We start from the raw sequence: 17647 nt of genomic DNA, 5'->3' as shown, positions 1-17647 counted from the left end.
CTTTCTGTCCAAAAAGTAACTGTGGCTACACCCTCTTAATGTTCTCCTTTACCAAATAACGTTACTTCATCTAGTTATTAGAACAATTTGGGGATTTTTCTTTAGACAAAAACATTTGAAGAACGCTGTGGGAGAATTATGCAAAAGGCAACCAAAAAGGAACCTCAGGGGAACGTTACCGAAAAAAGGTTCACTAAAAAATCATTACTTCATATTGTTATTATAGCGTTCATTTTTAAAATGTGTGACATGATTACCAAACTTTCCTAGTTTCGTGATAGAAACCTGTAAATAGCGTTCTGGGAATGTTATGGGAACGTCCTGTGTTAGCTGTGCTGCTGGCTACAGAGACATGGGCCCTGCTGAAGTGTCCACGGGTCGCTGCTCGTAGCTCAGTGGCCCCTGACCTGCATGTGGGCCCCCCTGCAGAAGAAGAGCGTGTGGGACAAATGAGCTGAATGAACGATGGCGTTATAATCAATACATCCAATTACGCACGGGGAGACACAAAGTTGGAGTCAGTGTAATCCATTGGGAGTGAACGGAGACATCCTGTCCAGGCTGATGTCCGCCTCGCAGTCCTCCAGGTCACACACCGAGTCGGTGGCGTTCTCATTGTTGTGAGAAAACTGTGAAATCCTGTCAAATGTCTCCTCGTGCTCGATACATTCAACCACGTTAGGGATCATGTTGACGTAGGCGTTCGCGATCTCCTTGTGGATGAGGGTGTCTTGATTGTATGAGACCAGCTCGTTGCTGATGTTGACGGTCTCCACTGGCGTACTAGAGCAGAAATGGCGACATCCCAACAGGCTGGCAAAGGCCTTCCTGAACTCTGCGTTGAAGGCGTAGATGATGGGGTTCAAGGACGAGTTGGTCCAGCCGAACCACACGAAGACGTCAAAGGTCGTCTCGCTGACGCATGGCAGCCCCGCGTCCCGGTCTGTGGCCGGCCGGTCGCAGAACGGGACCATACAGTTTAGGACGAAGAAAGGTAACCAGCAACACACAAAGACACCCATGATCACCGAAAGAGTTTTGAACACTTTGGTTTCCCGTTTGATCGACGTTTTCAAGGTGTTGTGGTGTTGGCACTCTATTCTGTTGGTCCTGCAACTTTGTGCGTGCTCCGCCGCTCTCTCCAGGGACGCTATTCTTCTAATCTGTATCTGTGCAATTCGGTATATTCTGGTGTAAGTCACAATCATAATAGCCACGGGAATATAGAAACTTATCAAGGAGGAGGAGATGGCGTACTCTCTGCTAAGGCTGGAGTCGCAGTTCTCCTCCACCTGCTGACTCGTGGAGGAGTTGTGCGTCCCAGCCGCGTCGTCAGCGCTGGCTTTGTGCCAGTTGAGCTGGACCGGTATGAATGAAATGAGCACAGACAACGTCCAAGTGATGCTGATCATAACAAAGGCAACACGCTGGGTCATCTTCCTCTCGTAGCGGAAGGGGCTCGAGATGGCCCAGTATCTGTCCACGCTGATGATGCAGAGGTTCAGGATGGAGGCGGTGGAGCACATAATGTCAAAAGCGACCCAGACGTTGCAGAAAGTGCCAAATGGCCAGTATCCCGCAACCTCTGCCACAGCTTTCCATGGCATCACCAGCACGGCCACGAACAGATCCGACAGCGCCAGGGACACGATGAAGATGTTGGTTACTTTGGTCCGCAGGTGGCGAAAGCGCAGCACCGCGGAGCACACCAGGATGTTCCCCAGCAGAGTCCATAAGATGAGCAGAGACAGCAGGCAGCCCGTCACTGTGCGCACCACCATATCCTTCCTCCCGTCGTTTGTCGCCTCGGTTTCGGTGCTGTTCCACATAATCTCTCCCAGGGGTGACGGCGCAGAGTCAATCCCCTGCACCGAGGACAGATACTTGGCTGGGTTCTCCATCTCTTCAAGTAAAACTACAGTCCATAGCTCGGTGCGCGGGGACGGGCGCAGTTATGAGCCATTCACCGTTTTGTCCCCATTGACCCGCTCGGCAGCCAGCCTGATGTGGTGCGCTAAACAGACGGAAAGAGAGGAGCGAGCGCGTTAAAACCGAGCCGAGCGACGTGCCAGGTGCGCTGAGGGGCTGAGACGCAGCGAGGAGCAGTGGCGAGCGCATGTTGCAGCCTGGCCGGTCCCGGTCGTCTGACCTGGCTCTACCTCTGTGAATGTCTCCAGTCCAAAGGTATCCTGAGCGCGGCGCGGTGTGGTGTGGGTGAGGAGGGAGTCCCTACATCCTCACACACTCTAACCTCACCAGGGCTGGGCGCAGGCAACATCACGCCTCCTCCTCTGTGCGTGGCGTTACGCACGACAGTGCACCGCTTTAGAAAAGGGGTGTGAGGAAGCTCTCAACATTTTAAGGGGTTTTCGTCGTCTCGTTTTCGAAGTGTGTAATTACAAACTCTAAAGAGAGGAGAGTTGTGTGCCAAGAGTGGATTGTGTGTGACAGGAGTGATAATGTGGAGTGTCTTTGTGCAGGATCAAAGTGTGTGCTACAGCTAGTGGATTTATTTAAATGTGTTAATGTCCTTAATATAGTGTGTAGACACACCCAACTAGTTCACATATTAATCATAATGTAATTATAATGTAAAATAATCTAATTAAAAATAAGAAGTTTTGTAATTGTAAAGATAACTGAGCTTCACATGCAGTAATAGCACTGATAGAGCTGTCCATGGTGCTGAAAAAGCAAACAGCTCTGCAGCACAACTCTATCTATCTATCTATTAGACCAGGACAATATATCAATACTATCAATATAATCAATCATCAATATAAGTTAGTCTCTAGTCATTATATCCATGTTACACTGATGGTTATTCATGAAAAACCTCACAGTATTAAAATTTTGTGAAAGCACCTGTAATCATTCTTACCATAGGGGTTGACTAATACTGGAATTTTGGGACTCTATCTATCTATCTATCTATCTATCTATCTATCTATCTATCTATCTATCTATCTGTCTGTCTGTCTGTCTGTCTGTCTGTCTTGAAGCATGAATGAGCCTGAATTTGATTCATACTTTTATTGCCAGCAGCACCATAATCTGCCTTAATCCCCTAAAGTAGGACTCCAGTGCATAGCAAAGACATCAAACTCTTTTAAACAAATTTTCAATGTATTATTGAAATGATTAACATCATTTTCAGCCCGATAATGCAGTTTTAATGCGTAACTCTTAATGGAGACAGCCCCTGGGTCTTTGGATATGGAGAATCCAGTCTTTCTCAGACTATCACTGAATACTGGTGTTTGTTTGCCCTCTGACGACCGCCGACTTTTCGGAGTTTCTGAACAGGTGAGTCACATTCACACTCTCAGCAGGCATGTAGAGCCAGGAGCTCCGCGCCGCGCCGTGCGTCGTCGTCTGTCTGCAACAGCAATCGCAGCGACGTTTCCGGCTTTGAAACGTCACGGATATTTTTAGATGTGTCTGCGTGCCTGTCAAATCGTTTTGACGTTACGTCAAAATAATCTCCCGACTCCCGATGCCAAATTCTCTGGAGTAACCTATAATCTCGGGATGTCAGGCAACCTGTGTCCGACCGACATACACGTTTAATTCTTTACATACAGACAGATGCTACAGATGTTTCCGCAGCCAGGGAATTACTGCGCTTGCGGATCAAAAGCATTATGCATATGGACCTGACCATGGCCACGGAGGTTGAAGTAGGACATCGCTGATGCATTTAAGGGGGAAATATCACAGAGCGATATGAATTAAGTTGTTGTGTGTCAATATTTATATTATGAATAGTTACCAAATCATTAGTAATTCAGATCAAGTCACAACCTAAAGGCACAGTTGTGATTTTTGTGAGAATTTCTGTCATTTATTTTTCTGTACATGATGCACATTTTTGTACACAATACTTATGTCGTTATTTTCTAGTTCTTCCTCTATTTTGTTTTTCCATATATATTGTTCTTATATTTTGTAAAATAAGGCACACTTTTTCATATTTCTTATTTGTATATATTGTGTTATATTATTTTGTCATATATTGTACTGTTATGATTGCATAGATTTTCACATTATTATTGTCATTGTTGTTGTTGTTATTGTTATATTATCTTACAATTTTCTGCAGGTATATATTTTTCTGTTCTTGAATGGGAGCATCTATGACATGACCAGTTTCCCCCTGCTCAATAAAGTGCATACGACTGATACTTTTGTTTTTCCCTAAATATCTGCACCCTCATGTGTTTCATCAAGGTTTTTGTAAGAAGGAAGCATTTATGTGGAAGTGATGGAGCTCTGATTCAAACTGTGGATATAATTCAGGACCTTAAGGAACGTCCTGTCAAACTCCTAAAAAAAATATAAATTAGTGGCGCCATCATGTGGTGCAGAGCTCTACTACAACTGCTGCCTTTTCAGATGTTAAGCGAAAATGTACGAACCGTCAGTAAGGAAAGCCCAAGTATTAAAGGAACAGTTCAGACAAAAATCAAAACGAAATAACTTTCCTCCGGCCTTAGTGTGATTGTTTTGGTTTGAGTTGCCATCATCAGATATCAGCTGTAGAAATGTCTGCTTTCACTTAAATATGGAAGTAAATGGCACTTGACCAAAAAAATACACCTGAATTCAAAATTTGATGTTTGTTTTTTAAGTTAGTAGTAGACACTGTAATTAAGGCAATCAGTTGTGAGGTTATGTTAGAGTTATGAGGTAAATAATTTCAAGTTTTGTTACATCGATATTTTTGAGTTAAGGGTGATTAAATAATTTAAAAAGAAACTAATGAATATTGAGTTTACTGAACATGAAATAATGTATTTTCATACTCATATGTTCTGTTGAATTATCTGCAGTGAGTAGGAGGAATGGAAATACTGACTTCCATATAGTGAAAATATTAGAGTTGGCTTAATAAATATATAACTGTAATCAAAAAGTACATGTATCCAAATTTTAAGCTCTGAAGACCTCAAACTTTTAATTTTGTTAAAGATTGTGGTGACTGATTGCCTAACTTTTTTGAGTGCTGCTAACTTATTCAGCTTTACAGTGCAGTTACTAATCCACAGACAAGTAGGAACTACTTTGTGTCATCTGTAGAAAGATGCTCACAACAAGGTCTGTGGATTATCTTGAGAAACCGGATCATGATTTCTAGAAGGGGCCATTGCTGTTGAATTTTTCAAATGTATTTTTTGGCACTTTAAGCACCACAAGCTGAGTGCCATCCAGATACATTATTTTTGTAACAAGGCCAACATATATGGCTGATATCTTCTGAATTCAGCGACCCACACCAAAACTAGATGGATACATAGCACTGTTTTTTGATTTTGGGGTCAACCAACCCTTTAAGAAGAGCAGACAAGATATAACATAAGAGATGTGACAGGTCTTGTATATGAAAAAAGAAAACTATTCTTTATTTCAATAGGCGAAAGATATACATTCGTCACTATTGTACACGTAATTTCATATGAGCACCATTTCATTGGAATTTCACAAAATCGTATCACAGTGTCTGAATGATGATTTTGATCAGCATGACAGTATTTACAGAGATGATATAATAATGACATTTGCACCTAAAAAACAAAGATCTTACCACCAGTTGGCACATAGTGAGAACACATACGGTGGATAGCACCAGGTTGAGAACTTGCTGACTGAAGCTATACATTGATTTGATATAAAATTGTACAGTACAATTATACAGTATATCTGTGTTTGATATCAAAATGAAACTATCACAGACTGGGATGTTTCTTTTTACTGCTGATCCTTCAGATGTAAACATATAATCTCTGGACAGCATGTTTTTTTTACCAGTATATTTTATATTGGTGTTATAATCCTGGAATTATTCTAAATACAAGACTCCCACTTTTAACAAGATAGTTGCACCTGTTTTGAACAATATTAAACCAGTGTCTTTTCATATTAAAGAATACATATTTGATATATTTACTGTAGTAAATCATAAAGTTACCATAATATGTCATCAGACACTGAGGAAACATGCTATGTTGCAATAACGGCTTCTTTGACAACAACGCTACAGTCAGCGTGTCCTCCTTTAAAATTTTTCATTCTGGTCTAGAACGTCTGTTTTTCTTTGCCCCTTTCACATGAACAGCTGATCAACTTACAGTGTAGGACTTGTCATAGCTTGTCATCGTCTAACTACAATGTTGCACTCAGCTTGCACTCCTGCAGCCTGCAGGCAACCTGCCTGAGCTTCCTCAAGTCTAAGTAAGAGGAGGCGAGGGGAAACAACTTGCTTCAACCATAGATCATATATTAAAAAGGGATTAGACCTATTTACTATACTGTCAATGGCTCCAGCTTGCTATCTGGACTGCAGTACTCATTTTTGAACCCTAGGGTCTTTACATATTGTTCCTGCCAAACTTCCACTTCTCTATGTAATGTGGACCCAGATCGCAGAACTCCAGTATAATCAAGACAGTCCTACCTAGTAACATAATTTTGAACATAACTTACCATTCAACTTGACAGAGCAGAGAATCAGCATACAAAAAGACACCGATGAGAGAGGCGGGTCATATTTCTGAGAGCTATAGTCCAACTCATAAAGATTATGTTAAAATATAGTGCTAAGATTGTCACTATTGTCGTAGCTCAAGTGTTGCATAGTGTTCAGTTAAACTACTTGAACTACTAAGAGAATTAAATGAGAACCATATCCATATACAGTATGAACATTTCACATGCAGATAAAATATGAGTCAAGTGGTAGACACCGATGCACATGTGGCTCTGTTAAAAATACAGTACTATTACCTTATTAGATATTTGAGACTAACAGGTGTTTCAGTGGTTACCTGTGTCTTGGATACAGCATATACACTTTACATGTTGCTCCAGTGAGGAAAATCTACTGAGATGTAACAAGGACAAAAAGTACAAAGGGCCCTTTTGAGATTCTTGAAACCAACGGTTCTTTTCATCACCATCTTGAACAGGCCTCACGTTATACAAGGTAATTCTTCAAGGAACATAGGCTAATAGGCTCGTCTTCCTCTGTAATCCCCGCACCGAGGGATCTGCGTTTTGTTTGTCTCCGCGGCTCGCTTTCGAGTCTGCTGGAGTGTGACCCAGACTGCCTCCTGAACGGTTGACCTGCGCTGTGAGACACTCTGGGGAGTCGGTGGTGACAAGTGTTCCTGTGCATGTTATCTGGCATTGTCAGTCATCTGCTATTCTGTCAGACCCGGCGGAACACCTCGAAGAGGGAGGCGACTGAGTGCATGCGATAGAAAAGGTTCAAAGGGATGGCGAAATTGAGAACTGTGGTCCATATGCTGAAGCCAAATGTCTCCTGTTCCAACCCGTTGTCGTATTGTGGCCGGCAGCCAAAGGCGGGGAGGATCCACAGCTGAAAGAAAGAGAGAAATTAAATAAATTAAACCTTCATTCATTTCATTTTTTGGCCACTTGGGGACAGCACAACAAGCTGTAAACATAACATTGATATATTTTCACGTTATGACGTTGTTGTGGCTAATATGTTGACAAAAGTTGACACATTTACACATCTAGCAGACATGGAACAGCAATAACATGAATAACATGAAAAACTCACAAATGTAAGTCTAGTATTGCCCTTTCCTTAGCTATGCTTTAGCTGCTATATGCTACACTATGTTCACCAGCTAGTCACTAATTTTGTCTGTTTGCTGTTTAGTGCTTGGTAGGTAGTGTACGGTGGTTTGTTTTGAGCTTTTTTGATGAAAACAGCTGCCATCTATGTCTGGAAAAAAAGTTGATGAGAGAAGTGGTAGTAAACCAAGTCAGAAAAGTGGGCAATAAAACTAAAACAAGGTGCTTAAAGACACTAAAACACTCCAACACAGAATTCTCTGTGGTTTTGTCACTACAAATGAAGCCTGTCACATTACACTGTCATTTGATCCATTGTTTATATAAAAGTATTGATTAGAGGAGCTTTAAACAACAATCTGTATTTTCTACTTCTGATATAAACACAATGTCAAGCAAAAATAAGCTTTTACAGGAATGTTAAAGAGGGGTGAGGGTGTATGATTTAGTGGCATCTAGTGGTAAGCTTGCAGAATGCATGTATCACCCTCCCCTTCCTAATGTGTTGGAGAACCTATGGTGGCTACAAAACTCGCACAAAACGCTAAAGGTTAAATGTAGAGCAAGTCTAGAGTGTCAAAAACCACTAACTATTGACTACATACCAAAGTGTGTACTTTTGTTCAGCATACTTTTGTAAAAATAAACAGCACTATGAATCTTTTCACATGCACTGCTCAGCTCATATCAAGTCACTTCCTGAGAGCCTCATCACTGTTTGGAGACACATAACTGTGGTGACCTGTGCCATCAACAATCTAATTTGAAAAATATATAACATTTAAGTGGAACCTTACCTACATTTAATTTGAAGTGTTACTGATGTTAAGCTGGAGCTGCCTTATTCGCTGCCTGCCTTTATCTGTTTTGTTATTGTTATTGTCATCACTACTGCATTGCATTCATGTCAGCATTGAGTCCATTGCCTTCATACTGAAATATTTTCCCAAAAACACTACACACCTCACATACTACTGGTTTCATACTGTGGATTCCAGCAAACTAAAAAAATCTCACATACTTTTTTATACATACTAGATAGCTTTATAGTATAGAATTTCAGACACAGTGTTTTGTGTGTGGTGTTTTACATAATAGAACTTACTTCAATCTAATTAAATCTCACCTAAATTCACTTATTGGTTTGAATGGTACAAATGCTTACCGAAATGTTGCACATTAGAAGGAAGACAGCAATGTTCTTCAAGATTTGCCTCTTTATATCTGGGGGCTCCCCCACTTTGTTTCCCACAGGCAGCGGCACCTCTGATGGTTTTCTTGGACATCTGTACACCCGCCCGTTCTCCTCCTGCTCATTCTCCATGGTGACACAGGTCCTGTCTGGAGTCTCATAGGCTCGGTTGATGATGCCGTTGTACGGTGGAGCCAAAGAGGACGTCACAGAGAAGATTTCTGGAGCGGCTGGTAACTCAGGGTCATCCCTCGGCCCATCTTCTTGCTGGCGATACAAGGACTCTATGATGAAGAGGTTCTGGATGTACTTCTCCAGGACGATGAGCAGAGAGTAGACAAGGTTGGTCCAGCGGTAAGAAGGACTGCTGTTGGTGCCCAGCACAGCCACGATGCTGCACCAGGACATGAGCCAGGAGCCAATAGAGGACCCAAACAGCACCTCAGTGTCCAGCTGTCTGGACGGATTCTTGGAGGTGTCCAGTGGCATGTGGTCCGCTCGGTATATGAGCAGACCTGAGGCACTGGCAGAGCACATGAACACCAACATGATGATGCCGTAAATGTAGAACATGGAAATGGCTGACTGGCGCGTTCGGAGGGATTCCTCTACGTGGGTGATGTAGACCACCAGGATCCCGATGGTGCTGGCCAGAGCAAGCAGACCCAGGATGGGGCCTAAGGTCAGGCCCTGGGTTTTGGTAGCCAGCCTTTTCCGGTTTGAAGAATGGTCAATGGTCCGTCCAATGTTCTTCCACATGACAAAGAGCATGGCAGAGACAAAGATGTGGTATTCAATGTTGAAAGGATAGAGATAGTATAGGCTGCTGGAGAACATGGAGCAAGTGCTGGTAGTGCAGTTACAGTGAGGCTCCGAGTGCACTGCAAAACAGATAAAAACAGATGCATATTCATGAGAAATATACACATTTTCATACTCTCCTACATGAACACTTTTTATCTTTCTTTTAAGGGATCAGTGTGTAGGATTTAGTGACATCTGGCAGTAAGGTTGTAGATTGCAACAAACTTAATACCACTCGCCTCACGCTCCCCTTCTGAAACTTATGAAAAAAAGCCATATCCAGAGCCAGTGATGGGTTTGTCCATTCTGCGCTACTGTAGAAATATGGTTGTTTAACATGGCAGACTCTGACTTTAAGGCATAGACATGAATACATAGACACTGCATTTACTGCTTCAGCTCATTGCTGGGATATATGATATTCCACATAGATCATGAGCTCTTAGGTAGGATCCCATGAGTTTCTCTAAATGAAAGGCTCAATATAGAGTCAATCCATACTTCATTGTATACACAGAGAGGAATATCCTTCATCTTACAAAAAGACAGTGTTAACCACACTGAAGGAAAAAAAATATTGAGTTTTACAGGGGTCAAACTGTCTAATGAATGCTTTGAAAACCTTGTCGCAAAATTATAACTACTGAACCCTGTCCAATCTAAAATGTTTCAAGAGAGCCATTTTAAAATGCAGATTGGGTTTGATGAGTGTTGACATCGTTTTGCTCCAGTGCAATCTCATTAACACAGTTATACAAACTCTTCCGAGAGCTACCTTAGTGCAACTAGCACTGGAGGATCAGAAACCCATATATATTCCTTGAGACGGTGTTTCCCAACCTTTTGTGACTCGTGACAAATTTGCCGACTGTTTATTAATGCGTTGCCACCAGGGTATATAGAGGTAGATAAACTGTGGTTGAACTGCCTTGTTTCCCCTCATTGATTGATACAGTTGATATGAAAATTAATGAGTAAACTCTCAGCCTCATTTCAGAGAAGTGGATAATCTGAGTTTACTTATCTTAAACCCCACTGCACCCGTGGTCGTAAACAGTTTAACCAAAAAGTGTTTTCATCAGCAGAAAAAGTGATTCCATTTCCTTTTTATGCAAGTGACTGACCTGAAGAAGTCAAACTATCCATTCACAAGAAAAAAGAGCAAAAATTAGATTATTTTTGAAAAAAAACCAATAAAGCCTGGGAATCACTCCTCTTCACTGGCACTGCAGATCACCAGACACAAGAACAATTTCTTCCCACAGACCATCACTTGGATGCACAGTTAAATCAGCCATACAGTGTCAATAACCTTCTAGCACCAAAAGATCCACTTACTTCCACTGTAGACTTCACTTTTATAGTTTACAATGCACTATTTTTACATGTACATGTCATCACGCAAGTTATTGTCAATAGAAGTCCTGAATGCTGTACATAATGTAATTTGAAACTGAGGCTGCAAATAACAATTATTTTCAAAATTAATCAAATTAATTGGTTACTGCAACAATGAAGAAAGAAAGCCTGATATCTTACAGCTCACAATTAATTCAAAGCAAAAGAACCTGAATTATGTTTTGTTTTTGTTCTTCTTTTAAGGGCTATCTTTTGCGGCACAAAACTCCTTTAGAACTATCAATCGTACCTCTTGAGGGTCAGTGCACATGAATCATACTCTACTGATTTGAATATGAAATTTTGCTCATTAGCTGAACTCCTGAGCTTCTCAGAAGTTGATGACAATGCACTTTTTATACTCCTTGTCAAGCCCACCACAACACGCAGTGGTAATGCTGTTGCCCCTAGAGATCTCCTCAACAAAACCCTTCCGTGTGCCCCTCCCTCACCCTCTCCCTCTCCTACCCCTCACCCCCCAGAGGCCACCACTATGGTACTGCAGCCTTTAATTAAAAAGGGAACAGCAGTCCGGGTGCAGCCAGCCTCACAGTCAGCCGGATATGAGGAGGAGCAGCCGAACCCCCCAACCCTGGGCTTAGATGTATCAGTTACTGTAATTGCAGCACCCATGGGAGTAAGCAGCCTGGGGACAAAGCCGTCTGAGGTCAAGCGGGGGGTTGCCAAGGAGGGTGGTGGTGGCTGAAGTGTGGGTAAAGGGCTGGGGAGGGGGCCTCAGCACTAGCATCACTGTGTGTCTCCTGAAACCTAATAGAGAGACGCTCGACACAAACAAGACCCACTGGGCTGCTGGGCTAACCTCGCTTCCCCTTCGCAAGCCCTCTACTCCTTCCTTTTTCTTTCATCCATTGAAGTGAGCTCTCAAGTGGACTATTGTACTTTTCTTCCAGGTACAAGCCAGCAATCGACCCCTTGGCCCCTTACCTATAGTGAGGTTTCCGTAGCCCAGGGCAGAGAGTCTTCTTTTATGGTTGTTCAAGAAGTGCTCGGCCTCTGACATCACACCGTTGCACCACAGGAGGAGGTTGGTAAAGACTGCATGGATTACACCAAATCTGAGGAGACAAACAGTTGACAACAAGGTTGATGTGCAGTCATCTAAAAGCATGCAGCAGTGACATGACACATGCCTGTACACTTCATATTGTGCACATTTTTCAGGGCACTTACATCTTTTCCAAAGTCAAAATCGGGCACTTTTTAGGCATTTTCAAGGTGCATTTTCAAGCTTTTCCTGCACATTACATCTGTGGTAAATTACATAATTATATCCATATATCTACTCAAGATGATTGTTTCATTTATTCGTCACATTTAATCAGATAGAAGGGTGATGAATTAAAACGCAGCAAAGTTTAATGTTTCAAAATGTGTCACCTGTCTGTAATTGAAGTGGGTTTTTAATTTATATTGCAAAAATATCTGTATAGCGCTGTCAACTCAGTTAGCTGCTAGGTGGCTAGCTATGCATTGGTTTAATGCTTGCTACATTTTCAGTTTCGGGTGGGACCTAATATTACTGTTAACATTATTAGGGGGTGGGGGACGGTAGGATGGTCACAATTCCAAATTCACGACTTGAGTTGACTTTCAATTTTAAGGTCACAATTTGATTAAATTTTCAATTTAAATACATATTTTTTCATTGGTCATCATTGATTTTATGCCCTGACAGCTGTCATTTACATTTCACATTTTTCTTTAAAAGGATAGAAAAATGCCACTGCAGTAGCCTGCAGCTGCATTGTCTTCTAAGTGTTGTTTTGTCTTGTTTTTTCTTCAGATATGCACTGGACATGCACAGGTAGACAGACGTGGAGAGCAAAAAGGTACTGCGAGAATCACTGCTCCTGCCTTTGATTTTGATCCACTTTCGATTCAGCTCATTTTGATTGATTTTTGATTTAGAATTGAAATTGTGACATTCCTAATTATTAGTGAAAGGTAACATTAGCTGTTACATTGAATATTCCATTTATGAATGGGCCATAACTGACATACAATACTATGCAGTACTACCATATTGTAATGTCAGTCCCTTCTGAAAATGGACTAAAACATTTAACTTGTAATTTTGCCAGCTTAACAAATGTATAGGCAACTTTAGTATAATACTGCAGCTTAATGTTATCTAATGTGTGACGTGAAAGCACAGACTCTCCAATGGTGAAAAGCTGCACATCTTTTGTAGACTTTATAGGAGGCTGCTTGAAGATTTGGACCGTGTTTCAACCATTATTTGTGTTTTTTTTTTTTTGAGCCACGCTCATTGAAATCGCAACATTCTGCCATGATGAGGTATGTTGTCGTGGGCACATATCAAAAAGACTGGCAGATCACACCAGACGTAGCTACATGTGCAGACTTTTTTGGAGAAAAAGGCAAAAGCAATTAGACTCTCTACATATATACATATATATATATATACACACATATATATATATATATATATATACACATGTATTTATCTAAAAAGCTATTCAGTCAAATAGTGATTTATTATGAAAGCAATTTACAATTTCAACCACAATTCGAACTCTGAAAACATCCCATTGAAATTCAACAGTTTTCCAAGATTTCCAGCACCTGTATGAACCCTGATTCTTTAGTCACTAGTGAGATGTTTCATGACTGTGCTATCAAAACATGTTTTATTCATTTATGGGTGCAACAAAATTCATATGGCAGCAAAGATTTGTTAAAATGTAATATCTCATATTTGAAATACCTCTCAAATGTTTCAAAGCTCTTGATGACATCCTTGATGTGAAACCAGAGAAAATGCACCTAAACAAAACAGCAAAAACAAAACACAAAATGTTAATACAAAAAGCTGGACAAAACATTATCCAAAATATAGTTTTTTAAAAACATATCTTAATGAAAACAGTAGAAATCTACTTGAGAACTATTTAAGTCCCTTTACCAGAAAGATTTCCCTCATCATATGCAGTTACACTCAAATAACATGGACAATGACAGGATTATATTGTTGCAGCAACTCTGTACTCGCCTAAGCAACAAAGAGCACATTATTCAGAGACCTACCTGGTTAAGTGGTGCACAGAAAAAAAGACACAGTGTCTAACACTGCTGAAAGATTATCACTTTATTGAAATTAAAGTGGGGTTGTAAACTTACCTGCGCTATGGTGTGAGTTGCATGGATGACAGGATATACCCCAAGCACAGCCGACACACAAGACTGGTAGCCAACATAATACCCGATTCGGAAAGCGTCCATGATCAGTGAAAGGAGTGCAAGGAGAGTTAAACCACCTACCAAGAAAAAGAAATAAAGATGAATTTATCACTGCCACTGATGGAAGAAAAACATTCAATGTTTGCTTGCAGTGACCATCAATATCTTAAATCCCAATTTCCTTTTTGAGCTCACTCCAGAAGTGGCATGTCTTGGTGAGCAATAGTGTGCATTTTATGAACAACAACAAAAAAAGGTTTTCAGATAAGAAAGTAAGTTTTAAGAATATACCTTGCTTAGTGTTCATTGTATTGTAGATAGAATGGTTTAGCCATTTCTTAACTTGATGCATTGCATTCATGCGACCTTCAAGCCCACAAATTAAAACAGTTAGCTATGAATGGCTCCTTATGGTGGGGATGATAGTTGTAACAGCCCATTTAAATGATGAGAATTTCTGCATTGTATGCATGGAAACTTGAGGAAAAAAGAGGTGTGGGTCAAGTCTGTACGTTGTCAGTTCTGGGCCCTGAATGAATCCTTATGTCACAAAGGCATATTCAAGAATACAGTTCACATTAGGGCTGCCCCCTAATAATCAACTAAACCATTAGTCAGTAAGAGGAGTCTTAGTTGACAAAGTTTTAATTTATCTGTTTGTCACAGAAAAAATACACTACAAACTCCATTTGGGATCTACATTTTGTCATTAGGCCCACAGCTTTGTTGCAACACAGACCCTTACTCTTGGAACACTATAGGCACCAATGCAGTGCCGCTAACTGTGCAGTACCTTCCATTTGCTAGTTAGTTCAGTTAGCGGTCCTATTAGACTGCAACACAGCCTTCGAGACCAATGAAGGACAGTTATACAGCACCAAGGTGTGACAGCGGGTCTGACGGGGACTCTGACTCCAGAGATGACGAAAACACAGCAGGTTCCGGTGGGGACAGGAGGCGTGAAGTGGTTGAGGAGTGAGTTTGTAACTTAATAAGCTAATTTGTAAGTACACATCATCCATCATGTCCACTAGTATTTGTTTTTGTGAAGTTATTCATTTCCATGTTTTGAGCAGCAAGGTTATACTGTGTTGAAATAAATAAACTAAATGTTTTGCTTTGTGCCCCTATAAATATGTTTTAAATAATTATATTAATATCATGAACATACAACAACTAGTTGACTAATGTTTTAAACCAAACACTACTGCTCCACAAGGAATTTATAGTCAGGGGCAGCCCTAGTCAACACACACCACAATGTCCCTTTTTCTATGTCACTTTAAATTGTTAACTTAATTTAAAGCTGTTTATTCTTTATTCTTCAAAAAAAATTTCATCATTTGTATAGTTTGCATCTAAATTCAGCAAACTGCCTTTTATTGTAACATCTATCCCCAGCTAGTGTTACAACTCACCCCAGTAGTTGTAGGATGTAACACAGAACCCTTTGTATTTGACATTAACTCACATTAACAGATGTCTATTTAAGTTTTATGTGTAGAAGAAAAATATGGGCATCATGTCCCAAAGTTTGAGAGATCTAGCCACTGAGTTACCAATGCTCAAACACAAAGTGTCACTACCATCCCCACTCTCCCCTACTGCTGTAATTTTGTGCGTAATCGTGCAAACTCACCTCTTATCCAGCATGTGGTCGCGTGGACGTCTTTCTCGGTCCTCGTGTTCTTCTGTCTGTCCCGCACCAGGATGTACCACATCATCCAGATGAGCTGGAGGATCATGAGGCAGGTGATGAAGGACAGCAGGTGCTCTTCCTTGACAGAGGGGCCATGGTGCGCAATAGCCAGCATCAACGCCGCCCCGATCAGCAGCACGTTGGTCCCGTACTGGCCGCTGAGGATCTCTGCGTTCTTCCTCGGGTATTCCCCTGACAAACTACGCTTTAGTTTAGAAAAGATCTTCTTGTCATTCTCGGAGCTGGACGACGACGAGGAACTGTGACAGTACTTGTTCAGGCACATGATATCCAGGCCGCTGTGTTCCACCATGGTGGGAGACATGAGTAAAAACCGCAGTGCCGAGAGAAAAGTCCAGTCAAAGCCGTGCGCTATAAGTGCATTTGAGGGAGGCCAGGTGCGTAACCTGTTGCTACAAGGTGGGGATTCAGACGAACAGGTTCTGTGCCAAACATGCTCATTCAATCTTCAAGGTCCGGCTCAGTGGTCACGCATAGTTTCCACGTCCAACCTCGCCGAGGATGGACTTGATAGATGCCATTGTCATCTTGTAACCCTGAAACTGAAATATCTAGTCGTGCAGCTGAGTCACTGAAAATGGGAGATTGCGTTTCAGTCCTTGGTGATCCCAGACCCCCATCCTCCTGAAACTCCCATATGTTTCAGAGAAATCACTGAGCCTGCTGTGCCAACCATTCAAGAAGCAAAAACACTAAGCGCGGAATTATCCACAATAACAGAAAAAAAAACGAGCTTCGCCCAAATCCACCTCCTCAGAGCTGCTGCCAGCCAGTCTGTCCAAGTCTGCTGAAATCCTCTCAGGGTGGCTATCGGGTGTTAAGCACGCCGGCCTGGATGAGATGAAAAGAAAGATGACATTTCACAAACCTGCGAGTTTTACAGGCTGGAGGAGGCAAGTGACAGCGCTTCAACTCCAAGTGCCACCTCCTCAGAGTCCATGTCCACTTGTGGTTGAGACGCAGTGGTTCAAAACTTTGCTTTCAAGGTGGAAAAAAAAAGAAGAATCAGATTTCATCGGTCAAATTCACAAAGGCTTTTTGTGAGTGGATGTCAACAAGGAGAGCACTGAGAGCATCAGCCCCGAGAGCTCGTTTAGATAGGACCATGTTAACGCTGGGTCAATATAAATAGCAGAGCGGATGCGCGCAATCAGCATAACAATAGACGGACTGCTCAGGTGATTCATGTGATGTGAATTGAGGTAGGGTGGGAAATGGTGCTGATTTATTTAAAGACAAAAAGCCTTAAAATCTGCTTGATTAAAAGGTGAAAAACAAATGTTAAAAACACCTATATGCCTATCAGTCAGCCTGGTCAAGCAAATGGATAAAAACACCAAACCTTTAAAAAAAACAACAACAACAGGCCGATGGGGCAAGTTTTAATGAATGGTTGAGTAATTTGGGGGGCTGATACTGATATAAAGCAGTAAAGAAATCCAATATTGATATAAAGAATATTGGCTGCAATATACAGAATATAGAATATATACATAAACACTATTTTTCTTTTTCTTTTTTGCAACAATTTTATTGTCCAAAATTGAAACAGTAAACTTTCACCAATACTTTTAACAAATAATTTTAAATAAAAACACAATACACAAATAGGGCTAAATTTATTAGGGATGCATGATAAATATCAGCGCCAATAAATTAGCAGCTGATACTGGCCAATCTAGCTATATCAGTCTATGTTGGTTTATGTA

At 41.3% G+C, this 17647-nt stretch overlaps 2 protein-coding genes across 2 annotated transcripts; both read right to left on the bottom strand.

The window, feature by feature from the left end:
* Window positions 1-251: 251 nt before the first annotated feature.
* Window positions 252-2207, bottom strand: drd5a (dopamine receptor D5a). The gene has a single exon (XM_084744278.1). The coding sequence runs from the start codon at window positions 1899-1901 to the stop codon at window positions 519-521; it is 1383 nt and encodes a 460-aa protein (XP_084600404.1). The 5' UTR covers window positions 1902-2207; the 3' UTR covers window positions 252-518.
* Window positions 2208-6100: 3893 nt separating this feature from the next.
* On the bottom strand, window positions 6101-17028 carry otop1 (otopetrin 1). Its single transcript, XM_084729560.1, has 6 exons — window positions 15858-17028; window positions 14159-14295; window positions 13746-13804; window positions 11942-12072; window positions 8768-9675; window positions 6101-7378 (listed from the first exon to the last, which is right to left on the bottom strand). The coding sequence occupies exons 1-6, from the start codon at window positions 16240-16242 to the stop codon at window positions 7208-7210; spliced, it is 1791 nt and encodes a 596-aa protein (XP_084585686.1). The 5' UTR covers window positions 16243-17028; the 3' UTR covers window positions 6101-7207.
* Window positions 17029-17647: the final 619 nt, after the last annotated feature.

Source organism: Lutjanus erythropterus, chromosome 2, assembly GCF_056507025.1.
Source record: "Lutjanus erythropterus isolate fLutEry1 chromosome 2, fLutEry1.hap2, whole genome shotgun sequence".
Classification (NCBI taxonomy): Eukaryota; Metazoa; Chordata; class Actinopteri; order Lutjaniformes; family Lutjanidae; genus Lutjanus; species Lutjanus erythropterus.
This window is presented reverse-complemented; position numbering and strand designations above follow the sequence as displayed.

Excerpts from the sequence above, each read along its gene's own strand:
- drd5a (XM_084744278.1), bottom strand. The coding sequence starts at position 1,901 with ATGGAGAACCCAGCCAAGTATCTGTCCTCGGTGCAGGGGATTGACTCT.
- otop1 (XM_084729560.1), bottom strand. The coding sequence starts at position 16,242 with ATGTCTCCCACCATGGTGGAACACAGCGGCCTGGATATCATGTGCCTG. Across the intron at positions 12,073-13,745 it reads AGCTTTGAAACATTTGAGAG|ATTTGGTGTAATCCATGCAG; the intron begins GTATTTCAAATA and ends TTGTCTCCTCAG. Across the intron at positions 7,379-8,767 it reads TTCTAATGTGCAACATTTCG|CTGTGGATCCTCCCCGCCTT; the intron begins GTAAGCATTTGT and ends TCTTTCTTTCAG.